Genomic DNA, 13382 nt, shown 5'->3' with positions numbered 1-13382 from the left:
TGTCTTCCACGCGAGAAAAGTGGCGTTTGTCAGAAGGTTTGAGCTCATCCATAAAGACTTTTGCAGGCTTCACCCAAGCGAGTGTACTTTCCGAGGCTGTTAACGCTTTATTTTATTATTTTTTTTTAAATCAAAAGTTGGTGTTAGAAGGCTTTGTCCAAGTATGAATTGGGAACTGGGTATAGAATTCTCTTGAAAATCTGCCAGCGGTGCAAACAAGGCCGGTGAGGGCCCAAAGGGAAGGGGGCCTGGTGGAGTCCAGCGACGCACTGACCACACCGCAGAGATGGCAGCTCACAGGCTCCTGTGGCTCACTCAGCATCCTCTCTCCCCCCCAGGGGCCTTCTTTGTCCCTTTTGACTCCAGTGCTGCCTTTGAACTGCAGGTTCTGTCTCGCTGGCTCTGTTTAGGATGCTGTTTCTTACGCCTCTCCTGGAAGGGTTTGGGGAGGGGACAGCATGGGCATTCCCAAAGAGGTGGCTGGCTCCGTAGGATGACAGGAAAGCAGAGGAGTCTGAGCATGGACCCAGCACTGCCTGCCAGGTGGCGCCTCCCAGGCCCTCCCCATTGCTTCCTTTTCCACCTGTTCCCTCAGACCCCACGGCTGCTGCCACTGTGAAGGGACCTGGGCAGCCTGGGTCGTGTATCTCACCAGTCACCTTTTTGTCACAGATTTCCTTCCCAGTCAGCCTCTTCCCCTCTGACACCCTCTTCCCCTCCCCCCATTGGCCTTAATAAACATCTGGAGCCGATGGAGGGGTAAAGAAAGGGTAGACAGATAAGGAGATGGCATCCATTGACCGTCCTGGGTGCCCTGGGGGTGGAAGGCACCAAGATAACATTCTCTCCTCTTCCCAAAGGCGCTAGGAAACAGAGATTACTAACTTCTCTGGCAAAAGCAGGGGAGAGGTTCCCCTCCCCTTGGGGTGAGGGGTACAGTGACCCAGCCAGCTGAGGCTCGCCCAAAAGAGCTATGAAAGCAGGACCCCACAAGCTTACATCAGGCTGCCAGCTTCCAGGCCTTCTTCTTGCTCTTACCTGGAAAATTCTGTCTTCTTCCTCTTCCTCTTTCTCTTCCTCCTCCTCTTCTTTTTCCTCATTCTCCTTGCTTGGGAAGCAAGTGGAAAATACCTCAATATATATCATGAATGATCATCAGCTGATGCTGGTGGCTCATGCCTGTAATCCCAGCTCCTCAGAAGGCTGAGATCTGAGAACCATGGTTTCAAGCCTGGCTGAACAGGAAAGTCAGTGAGGCTCTTGTCTCCAGTTAACCACCAAAAAGCCAGAAATGGAGTTGTGGCTCAAGTGGTAGAGTACCAGCTTTGGGCGGAAAAGAGCTACTAGTACTAGTACTAGCACAAAATCATCATCATCATCATCATCATCATACTTAGCATTTTCTCCATACTGGGGGAAGAATGCTAACATAGTTATGTTTTTCATTATTCAGTTTTATCCCCACAGTTCCCTTGCAGAGATTCTTTTACGTTCCCCATTTCACAGATGAGCACACTAAGGCTAGTAGAATTGCACAGTTCTTCCACAGCCGGATCTCACAGCCAGCTCTGCTGCACCTTCCCTGTTGGCAGGACGGCTGGAGGAGGAATCCACTGGGGAGAGAAGGCTGGGGCTGCACCCCCTCTGGGACGAGGTGGGGTTGGAGCCATGGGCTGGCCCTGTCTTGGCTTCTACAGCCCTGTAAACCCCACGCAAACCAGAACCATAGCTGCAAACACCTGGCCAGAGACACACGACACACCACCACGTGATTGCTTTTCAGGATCCGGGCAGTCTGTGTTTGTTCTGCTAGATTTGGATAAAGAAGAAAGAAAACGGACTGTGGTTAAATCTCTTGTGGCCACTCACTTCAGTTCTCTGTGTGGCCAGGAGGAAGCTTGGAAAAATAATATATGGAATGATTGCCAAAACGTCTTTAGCACCAAGTCCCTTGTCCCTCCTCTATTCTTCCAGATGTTTCCTACAGCTTTCTGCCAGTCCTGGCTCACCACTTCCTTTCCATAGGTAGAACTGATCAAAGAGATCTGGGCTCTTGGAATGACTGTTGTCCTGTTCTTAATTGGTAGAACCCGGAGCTGTGGGACACCTGAGCTTCACAGAAATTCTGGACACCTCTCTCAAAGTCAGCTGGCAGGAGCCCCTGGAGAGAAACGGCATCATCACAGGTGAGTACCCTGCTTGTGGGAAAGAGACCCCTAAGGGCACCCCAACACAAAGGGGTATCTGCCGCCTCACGGCACACTGCTGATGCCGGCCCTCGCAGCCCCTCAGGGGGCAGTGACTGAGGTGTCTTCCTAGTGTGGGCCAGCCCCAACCCACAAATCTCCCTGCCCCAGGCAGCAGTAGCCTCAGAGCTGGGGGTTTTCCTCATCATGAGCCTTCCTGGGTCAGCCTGCAGGTGGCACCCACGGGCCTAGGACTTCTAGCCATGCACTGTGACCATGTGCTCCCCTGTGTGCTCCCCCCACCCAGAAGCACCTCCTCCTCCTCCCAGCCATAGCTCTCAGTGGGGGTTCCACAAAGCCTTGGACCAATGAAGTACCTGAGCTCAGCTTACTAAGTCCCCATGGCCATGGGGTTTATGTGCTAACAACCCAAGAGCCCTTTGAAAATAACACAGTGAAGGACAAGGATCTCCTGCCTTAGCCTCCGGAGGGCTAAGATTACAGGCATGCACCGCCTCGCCTGGCTTAATTCCTTTTTTTTTTTTTTTTTTCTTCAAACCAGTACTAGGTTTGAACTTAGCTTCTACCTTGAAAAGCACTTGACCATTTACTACTTGAGCTATGTGTCCAGCCCTTTTGCTTTTAGGTTCTTTGTTGTTTGTGGTAATGTGGTTTTGTGGTACTAGGGTTTGCGCTCCTGGCTTGGCTTGCTTTGGTACTGGAATCATGCCTCCAACACTTGCTTTTTGCTGTTGCTTCTTTCCTGTTTGTTTGTTTGTTTGTTTGTTTGTTTGTTTGTTTGTTTTGAGTCCACAGACTTTTCTGCTGGTTTTGAACCCTAATCCTCCAGACCTTAGTCTACTGGCTAGGATTACAGGAGTAAGCTGCCTTGCTTTTTAGCTTGTTTTGGAGAAAAGCTCTTGCGTTCTTTGTTCAGGAACAGCAGTCCTCCTATCTCTACCTTTTAACTAAGATTTCAGGTGTGCACAACTGCACTCCTCTTTAACCCTACCTTTTAAGTGGACTCAACCTTCCTACAGAGCCCTGCCTTCAGGAAGCTCATGTTTTGAAACCCTTGGAACCCTGACCTCCCTGTGGGAACTGGATGTCACTGCCAGCCATATCGTAAATAAGAAGGGCTCCCCAGTGCCTGGCATAAAAGGACTATACCAAAGTGGGCACAGAGCAGGACACGGTGGCCAACAGTGACCTAGTTCAGTCTACAATTGCTTTTTGACACCCAGACATGGAGCTGAGTGGGGAGGGGGTTGATCAGCATAGCAGCAGGGGCTGTGGGGAAGGAAAGTCTTCCCAGCTCAGACCCTCGGGGACCAATTCCAGAAGCTGAATTAGAGCCACACTTAGCATTGATTTCAGAGTGAAAAAGGCAGGCAATTCCCATCTGCCCAGAGGGCTTTTCAAGATGTTCTGCTATGTTCTAGAGCCCTAGCCTAGACTCCTTGGTAGAGGGCCTGAGCAGAAGGCTGCAGTCCTCTGTCTCAGACAACCCCCACCACCACCACACCCCGCCCCTTCTGAACACCCATACGCCATCCTTGTTTCAAGGCTTGAGGAGAAATTACGGGCATGTCAGCAGAGATGAAACAGCATTGCGCTGCTAAGCTGTGTTGCCAATACTTCCAATTTATGATCATCTGTTCCCGCCAGCTAATGGGGCCTAATGAACTCATTTTCGTATTTTATTTAAACAAACACCTATAGTTACAAGCAGCCGTCGATTATTTATTGTGAGACTTGACCTTCGGAGCTGCGGCTCTGCAAGTCAGATTGATTCTGCTGTCCTGGACTAGAGGTGACTGTGCTGCCGTGGCCAGCAGCCAAGGCCCAGTCTGAGCCCCTCTTCTCCAGGGGATGGGGCATGGCCTGCGCCTCCTTCCCCTCCTGTCCATACTGGAAAACATACCTGTGTCCCAGAGTCTGGGTGCATGTCCCCAGGAGCTCTGCCGAGAAGGGCTAGGGCGGGAGATTGGACATCACCCAGCCATCTCCTCAGGAGTAAGTACTAGTGCTGCATCCCCACTCCAGAGGCTTTGCCCAACTGTGGCACCCCAAACACATGAATCACCCGTGGAAGATGCTGCCATTCCCACGGGAAGTCCACTCTGTGGAAGTGGGCTTGTTTTGTTATTCTTTAGTGCCAGTACTGGGACTTGAACTTAAGGCCTCATGCTCTCCGTTAGCTTTTTCTACTCAAGGCTGGTGCTCTACCACTTGAGTCACACCTCCCCTTCCAGCTTTTTGCAGGTTCATTGGAGATGAGGCTCTCCTATTTGTCTTCCCTGGGCTGGCTTTGAACTCAGCTCTCAGCCTCCTGAGCCATGGCACCCTACGCGCTGATGTGTATTAGCCAGCTCAGCAAAGGAAAAGCTGTGCTTGCTGCCACCCCACAATGCTGCTGGAGGCTCTGCCATCTCCAGTGTGCCCACACGTGCCACTGCAGGTAGCTGAGAGCCTGGCCCTGCGCCCTCACCTCATGCTCAGGGGGCCATGTTGGAAAGGATGCTTCATAATCCCAGGCCCCCACTACAGTGAGCGCCCCCACCCTGAGCCTGGTTTAATTTGGGGTGGGAATAGATTGGGGAGCTTGGAGCAGAGGCAGCCTGGTCCCCTCCGGAGTAAATTGCCCATTGTGCTCTCTTGTAAATCCCAGCCTCCTGCACTCTCCCCAGGTAAACTCTGATTTATGAGGGGCAGGATGCGGACGGACAGCTTGTGATTGGATGCACTGCTCCCTTGTAGAGAATTTACTTCAGATCAACAGAAAATTATTCCTGAAGCTCCCGTGGTCGTTAGTCTCAGTTAGGCAGCCGTTCTGAGCAGGTAGGACTGCGGGCTGGAGGCCCAGGGCGGCCTCTCCTCCCGTCCCCTCTCCTCTCACACGCTGAGATCTGATGAAAACACTGCTGGGCTGAGCTGCCAGCGCCCCACGCGCACATCCGCGTGTCGCAAGAGGGCACCTTCCATCCGAGCGCTGCGTGTCGTGAGGGCACCCTCATCGCACCCACGCCGCTGTGCCCACCTGCGTGCCCTCGAGCATCAAACACGCCCTTCCTCAGCACATGTGGGCCGGCACCCCGGCTCTGCACGTGGTGGTCTCATGACCTTTGGAGCAGGTCACGCCATGTAGTTGTCCGTTTGGTTTGTGTTGGGATGTGTAAACAACTCAAGCGTGCTGTAGTGCCAATATGGATTCCAATGCATGCCAGCAGTGGAGACCCCGCTGGAACGGCTGCCTGGGGGCTCCGGGCCGACGCGATGAAAGAGGCTGTGTGGAGTATGTGTTGATGAGGAACAGCTTCTAAACAAACAGAATGTCCTGGCAGGTACGGTGGGGACATTAACCACAGCTCAGAGCAGACCTAGCGAGCCGCCCCAGGCAAGGTCACAACGAAGGCCCCTGTGTGGGAGGACATCCTAGCATTGAGAAGGAGCCTGAGTTCTGGAGTGGCTTGTGTAGTTCTAGAAAGTTTTACAGAACCACACCCCAATGTCAAAGGAATACAGTTGTGGAGATTGCTTACCTACCCATGCCAGGTGGCTGAAACACTCCCGGCTATGTCACAAACACTCCATGGTCCTTGCTGTAAGTTTCATTGCCCTGAAAGATTTTTGTTTAATGATTGTACCATTATTGTGCCATTATTTTCAGTTAGGTGGAAGGGGGAGAGCTCCTGTGGAGCATCATGGTGGTAGCCCCCCACTCATGGGGGAAGAGTGGGTAGAGGAAGAAGGGGCGGGTCCAAGCCCTCGTGGTTGGGAAGGAAGAGGAAGAGGGCATGGCCAGGGGACAGCATGGCGGGGGGGGGGGGGGGGGAGGGTGTAGGACAGTGGCATGTGGCAGACCCTTGGGTAGGAAATGGGAACCAGGAACAGGGCTGGAGAGGCAGCAGGGAGCCTGTACAGGGGAAGGAGGGGTCTGCATCACTGAGATAAAGACCCTGCAGAGCGGTACCCACTTACTCTGCAGCCACGGACTTCCAGGGGCCCTGGTGGCCTGAAGCCCTGTGGCCAGGCAATCTCTGGGGCCTTTCCTCCCTCCTGGTCCTGCACCTCCTCAGCCCGTGAGTCTCCTGGCCAGGGCCTGGATGCGGCCTTGCTGGGTGACAGCCAGAAGCAGAGCACAGGGAGCGGTTCTGACATTCATATTATTTTTCCACAGTATTAAAGTCCCAGGGTGCCGTCCTCCAAATTCCTGTTCACCTGCAATACAGCTTTCTAACTTTATTTATTACTTTCATCAGAATGAGAAAGCAGCAAAGATGTGTCCTACTGGCTCAGTAGCCCCAAGTTTATTGACTGAAAAGAGGGGTGAGCAAGTGTTTCAGCAGTTTTCCTTCGCCTGTGGACCTGAGGGCTCTTTCCATCACTATCTCTCTCTTTAAAAGACACTTTAAGCTTTTTCTAATCACATAAACTCTTCTCCAAGGGGGTTAATTCAGGTACCAGTTGGATCTTGTTTTCCTCTAAGCCCCAAATCATGGTGGAATCTGAGGCTGAATAAATTGTGATCATGAGCCCCCCATTGGACTGAGGAGAGAATTGGGAGAAATTAAATTTTGCAAGGAAACAGGATATTCCAAAAGTGGGGCGGGGGAGAGCAGAGCTAGAAGCAAAACTCATGCACTCAGGTAAAAAGAAAGTTTTCCAGGCAAAGCACTTTGCACACTGGAAGAGTGGCCCGTCAATCATCTCATAAAGGAAAAAGTGAAAGTGTTTCTACTTTTAGTTGCAACAAATTAGTCACCCCAGAGCAAGCCACTGGATTCAGGGGCCTGGATAATGAAAATAGCAGCTTATAAAAATGGAAATGCTGGTAGAATGCAACTTAATTTGACAAGAGAAAGCCAAACAGAGCACAGAGGGCTGGTGGTCCCGTTAATCACTCAGTCAGTACAAGTAGCCTCTGAAGTCACCAAAATAGCAGCCCTGTCTCTTTCCTACAGAGCTTCCTGTGGAGTCAAGGCAGGTCACCAGTGTTAACAGGTGATGCAGGCAGGGTGCCTGTGGCTCCAGTAATTCTGCTACTCAGGAGGCTGAGATCTGAAGATCACAGTACAAATCAAGGAAGTCCGTGAGACTCTTACCTCCAACTAACTACCAGAATCTGGAAATGGGCTGTGACTCAAGTGGTAGAGCACTAGCCTTGCATGAAAAAGCACACAGTATCCAGGCCCTGAGTTCAAGTCTCAGGATTGGTACAAAAACAAAAGGCAGGCTGGGAGTATGGCCTAGTGGCAAGAGTGCTTGACTCATATACATGAAGCCCTGGGTTCTATTCCCCAGCACCACCTATATAGAAAATGGCCAGAAGTGGCGCTGTGGCTCAAGTGGCAGAGTGCTAGCCTTGAGCAAAAAGAAGCCAGGGACAGTGCTCAGGCTCTGAGTACAAGGCCCAGGACTGGCAAAAAAGAAAAAAAAAAAAAAGGCAATGTGAAGGTTTCTGTGGGCACTCTAGCTCCATTCTGCAGGGCTAACCTCTGCACCCCTTCCCACCATCCCAAACCTGCTGAGATGACGGGCTCCAGGTTCTGGGCCTGGAGGAGGTCCTGACTCCACTTTCTCCTTCAGGCTATCAGATTTCCTGGGAAGTGTACGGGAAGAACGACTCTCGGCTCACACACACCCTCAACAGCACAACCCACGAGTACAAGATCAAAGGACTGTCATCCCTAACCACCTACACCATCGACGTGGCTGCCGTGACGGCCGCAGGGGCTGGCCTGGCCACGTCATCCACCATCTCTTCTGGGGTGCCCCCAGGTCAGTACACGCAGCAAAACGCTGTGATGTCACTTTAATGTTCTAATTGGGTGTTTTTCCTCCCTAGAGCCCCCTGGCACTTGGGTTGGTGGCCTCTCCTGTAGAAGCCACTGAGTGCCTAGAACAAAGCAGGGGCGACATGCTGGCCTGGACACACGAGGGGAGGAGCGGGACGGAGCTGGCCAGCTCTCCAGAAGCATGTGCCTTCCCCAAAGGAGGGCGTTCATGGGGGAAATGTGCTGGAAGGGGCGGAGAGGGCCTCCAAGGGCCCACAGCCAGAGGGAAGGAGGGTGTCAGGCAGACAAACAGACAGAGAAGAGGTGTGGGTGCGGGGGGAGAAGAAGAGATGCCATGTGATGATGCCATGGTAGAAAAGGGCTTGGTAAGGAAGGGGAGGAGAAGAAGGCTGAAGCCACAGCCAAGAGGACAGAACCTGAGCTGGGTGTGATGGGCTGAGCTCAGCAAGTTCCACCCCCTGACAGGAAGAGTGTTAAGGAGGCTGGGGAGAGAATTGGGGAGCAGGTGACTCCCTGCCCTTCCCCGCCCCACTCGCTGGAGTGCTGGGTGAAGCCTGGGCACCTCCCCGCCAGCAGGGGGCGCGCTGAGCAAGCCTTTCTAGCCACCCACAGACAGCAGCCATTGTTCCCCCCCCCCCCCCCCCGCAAGACAGTGTCCAGACATGCTGTGCACACTCAAGTTACTGAGCAGCCAGGTCCCAATCCAAGTGTCTGATGGTTGGCACTGGGACAAGGCTCCTGAGAGTACCTAGGCCAAGTTCTCAGGATGCTGGTGCTGGCCCAGGACTAAAACTTAGAGAACCACTGCACTCCGGCAACTCAGCATTGATTTAATAAGTCTTTGTCTTACAGAAAGATTCTGATTTCTTCATTACCTTTTGTAGGCGCTAGCTCCCCTAACACACATTTAAAGTTCTCAAAGCCACTTCACAAAGCGTGTGTTTGACACATCATTAGTACTTTGAGGAGAGAGGTGATGGTGGTGGCATCGTGTTTACTTTGTTAAAAATGACTGCGTGAGTCCTTGCTTGCTGATAGCCTGCCCTTCAACGCAGCAGCAAATTTTGTCTTGCTAAGAAAGGAAAAAAAACACACCAAAAAACTGGACATGGAGCCTCCTACCTGTTTTCCCAACAACTTGGAAGGCAGAGACAGAAGGATCATAAGTTCTAGGCCAGCCCAGACTACATAATAATGCCCAGTCTCAAACACTGAACAGAAAAGCTGCGCACACCCAGGAGAGTGAACAATGGAAGCAGGGGCCATTCCTGGGTTTTCTTGGGGTGTCTTGGAAACCACCCCAGGTAGGAAGATGCACCCACTGACCTTGGGAGGGTGCTGTGGAGTTACTGTGGTCCACGCAACACCAGGAATGAGCTGAGCTGAGGCTCCGTGGTGGAGCTGCAGACTGCATCAACAGTGGAGATGTCCTGGAGCTGGGAGCCATCCACAGACATCCTGAGCCTTCCATCTCAGCTGGAGGCCACATCCTGTGATGAGATCCCTTCTGGGAGGCCCCACTGCTTTCTGTGCTTGAGGTTTACAGCCATTAGAGACTGAAGAGCCATTGTAAGAATCCAGAGAGCCCAGGAATATAAAGAAAAGAGTCACTTGTCCTTTGATTTAAACATTTCCCGCTTCAAATTCATTAAATGATACGTGAAAGGACCCTTGAGCTCCTGGAGACCCTGCGTGTGCCAATCCCGAGTCCATCACCGGAGTGGACTCATTGTACCACGAGGGGAGGTCCCAACAATGTGAGTCAGGAAGCCGCATGCTTGCCTGGTGCTGGCGGCAGGCTGGCTCACACGCAATGCATTTTTTTTCCTTTCCTTCATTTTACCCTATTATCATTCTCTCGCCTGATTCACATTACACAGTAACACAAAGATTCATTGGTGACACGCCATGTCACACTTTCACATGGCACAGGCTCTTGGGGAGCAAACCACACAGATAGGCTTCCCCCCATGAGTTGACCTGGGCTGTAGGAAATCACAGATAGGGCCACCTTCTACCTCATTTTGTTACCAGAGCAACTGAAGACAGGCAGAGTAGAGAGAGTTTTGCCCTGTCACCTGCATCTAGTTGTCATGGAAACCAGGCCCAAGACACCTAAGGCTCAAGACCTAAACACCTGCTGTGTCATGCTGCCTTGAAGCAGTCACAGGTTTGTACCTGCCTCTACCCAGCCCCCCAACACCTTCCAGTGCATCACAGAGAGCCGGCATCACATTCATGCCACTTGAGATGGCCTGGAGCCTGGTGGATGACCCCTGTTAAAGTCTAAGTTGGGGGCTAGGAATACGGCCTACAGGTAAAGTGCTCACCTTGTATACAGGAAGCCCTGGTTCGATTCCTCAGCACCACATATATAGAAAAAGCCAGAAGTGGTGCCGTGGCTCAAGTGGTAGAGTGCTTGCCCCAGAACTGGCCAAAAAAAAAAAAAAAAGCAAAGTAAAAGTTGCACTGTGAACAGAGTAGAATGGCACATAGATGGGAGGATTGTGTTTCAGGGCTAACCAAGCAAAAAGTTAGCAAAAGCACTTATCTGTAAGCCCTCTTACCATAAGTAAAAGAATCTCAGTTCCAGGCTCACCCTGTGGAAATAAAACACAAGGCTGGAAAGAAAAAAGACTAAAAAAAACAACAAAAAAAGGGGGGGTTGGAGGTAGCTGTGGTCATGGCACAAGTGGTAGAGCACCTGGTTAGCAAGTACGAAGCTGTGAATCTAAACACCAACACCACCAAAACAAAAACAAAAAACCACTATGAGGTTGTCTTGGGGAAGCCATGCTGCTTCTAACTTCATAGTTTTGAAAGCAAATCTTTTTGTTGTTGTTGTTCATAATAATCATTCTGAAACACTCCCTTTGCTGACACAAAGACGCTTGCCATAGGTTGTGGCAGAGTTCACTTCTGTGCCTTCCTCTCTCCTCTTTCTCTAGACCTTCCTGGTGCCCCATCCAACCTGGTCATTTCCAACATCAGCCCTCGCTCGGCCACGCTTCAGTTCCGACCGGGCTACGACGGGAAGACAGCCATCTCCAGATGGATCGTGGAGGGGCAGGTACATGGCGCTTCCTGGCAGAGCCCTGCCGCTGAGGGGCAGGCAGTCCTGGCAGAGTAACTCCTCCATGGCTGGCAGGACTCAGGACCATGGGGGAGGCAGAGGCAATGAGATAAGAACCAAGGGGACACTGGGAGGCAGCACACAGAGCAATGGAGAGTGGGCACAGCTGCACAGATCCCACAGACCCCAGAGCAGAGCCTGGGTGCTCATCAGATCTGACACCACGCATGGAGCAGGCACGGGAGGGCAGGGCCAGGGGCCTGGCATGGGGTGAGGCCTCAGAGAATCCGTTGGGTGCGGATAAATGCCACACATTTCCTCCAGCTCCAAGTCCCAATAAAGGCAGAAGAAGAAGATAAAGAGCCACATTACAAGCAAGTAGTAAAGTACCAAAGTAGTTATGGTGTGTAGTAAAATCCTGGTGACTTTCATGACTGTACTTGTACTGGGTTGTAAGACGGCTCCCTCCTGGAAATTGGCTGTAATTTAGGGGAGGAATCCTGCACACGTGTTCAGAAGTTCCATTAACCAGGCACTTCTGGGACTCCATACTATTTCTTCAAAGTGTGACCCCTCTGGATGGGACTAATCACAAACGGGCCAGGGATGGTTGGAGTGGAGCTCACCTTATTTACCTTATTTACGGATTTATTGCATGCATTTGTAACAAGCGTGGTAGAAAAAGAAAGTCAAAAGAAATTTTGATTCTGCAGCTCAGGTATATGGAGAAGCATTCAGTCATCACTTGTATTTTTTAAATTATTGCGTGGATATATATGTATATGTGCACACATGCAAGGCAACTGAGGCTTGAACTCAGAGCCTTCTGCCCTTGCTTAGCTTTTTTCCTCAAGGCTGGTGTTCTACCACTTGAACGAAAACTCCACTTCTGGCTTTTTGCTGTTTAATTGGAGATAGGAGTCTCACAGGTTTAACAGAAGTTCCTTCGCAGGCTGGCTTTGAACTGAGATCTTCAGATCTCAATGTACTGAGTAGTCAGGATTACAGACATGAGTCACCAGCACCCAGCCTTAAGAATAGTAAATGAGCATCAAGGGGTAACCAAGGACTTATTTCTGCATTATCATCCCCCCAACACACACACACACACACAGTATTTTTTCCGGTGGCTTCATCCGTGTATGGCCTGAGCCTGAATTAACTATTTCCTTAGGACATTAGAAAATCAGTGTTCTCATACTTTCCGTTTTCCTTCATCTAAGAGCTGCAAGTCTGTAGGGGTAGAATTTTTCCTTATCCCGGATCCTATTTAGGTACCCCCACCCTTTATCCTACAAGGCAGACTAAATACTTAATTCTTTTTTCTTAAATTACAAGTTATCACAGTAAGAAATTGATCTGCTCATTACTTCTACTGCTAATAAGCACATTTCTCGTTCCTTCTCTTTTGTCCTGCTCGCTCTGTTCCTGAGTATTATTGAGGAAACATAGTGTTTTATCTATTCATGTGTTTTTAGTCTATTCGGTGTATACTTTTCTATATTCAGTGTGTTTCAGACACCTGCAGTCATCACCCGTTTTGGCCTCAAATTTATGCGTCTTTTTACGGGGCAGCCCTTTGCAGCCCTTCCCGTCCTCTGCCGTTTTACTTAAGACACTAATCTTCCGGGATACCTTAGCTTTCTGGTGGAGTGAGGTGTACCAGGTCCTCATGCCTGACTGCGCCCAGCTCAACAAGCTCTTCCTTCCTGGACCGTAGTTTCACTTAGTATCAAGTGGTGTTTATTTATCTGTGTGCGTGTGTGTGTGTGCACGTGCGTGCGTGCCGCAGAAGCATGTGCGCCAGTACTGGGGTTTGAACTTCGGACCTTGAGTTCTTCCTTGGCTTTTTCACTCAAAGCTGGAACTGTACCACTTGAGCCACACCTCCACTTCTGGATTTTTTTGCTCATAGACTCTCCTGCCTGGGCTGCCTTCGAACCATGATCCTCAGATCTTCAGCTCTCAGCCTCCTGACTAAATAGGATTAATGAACCATAACCTGGCCCTGAGGGGTTCTCAGAGCTACAAGCTGGGCATTTCGTAGACCTCTGCAGGATGTGGACAAATACCATAAGTCCACATGGATATTCCCAGTTTTAACATAAGATGATCATCCTCAAATTTATATTTTAAGTCTCTTTTCTCCTATACTAAGAATACATTTTTTAGAAATCCTAACCTAATTACTTACTTCTTTTATCTTTTTATTATGAGTTCCAAAATTGTCATTTCAATGGCATGACTAACAGTAAACTGCCAAATGCAATTTCAGTCTTTGTCCTTGGAATACAGAATCAAAATAGTAAGTTTTCAAGTCACATA

At 50.5% G+C, this 13382-nt stretch overlaps 1 protein-coding gene across 4 annotated transcripts in view; it reads left to right on the top strand.

Annotated features, from left to right (window-relative positions):
- Positions 1-13382, top strand: part of Sdk1 (sidekick cell adhesion molecule 1) — a 788311-nt gene that overhangs the window by 639011 nt on the left and 135918 nt on the right. For all 4 annotated transcript variants that reach the window (XM_048330089.1, XM_048330099.1, XM_048330108.1 and 1 more), the window contains 3 exons: positions 2088-2186; positions 7776-7967; positions 10933-11054. In XM_048330089.1, the coding sequence (XP_048186046.1) occupies positions 2088-2186; positions 7776-7967; positions 10933-11054 (413 nt within the window). The remainder of the gene's footprint in view (positions 1-2087; positions 2187-7775; positions 7968-10932; positions 11055-13382) is intronic.

The sequence above is a fragment of the Perognathus longimembris genome, chromosome 1 (genome assembly GCF_023159225.1).
Source record: "Perognathus longimembris pacificus isolate PPM17 chromosome 1, ASM2315922v1, whole genome shotgun sequence".
Classification (NCBI taxonomy): Eukaryota; Metazoa; Chordata; class Mammalia; order Rodentia; family Heteromyidae; genus Perognathus; species Perognathus longimembris.
Note: the sequence above shows the minus strand (reverse complement) of the source record. Positions and strands in the feature narration are given on the sequence as shown.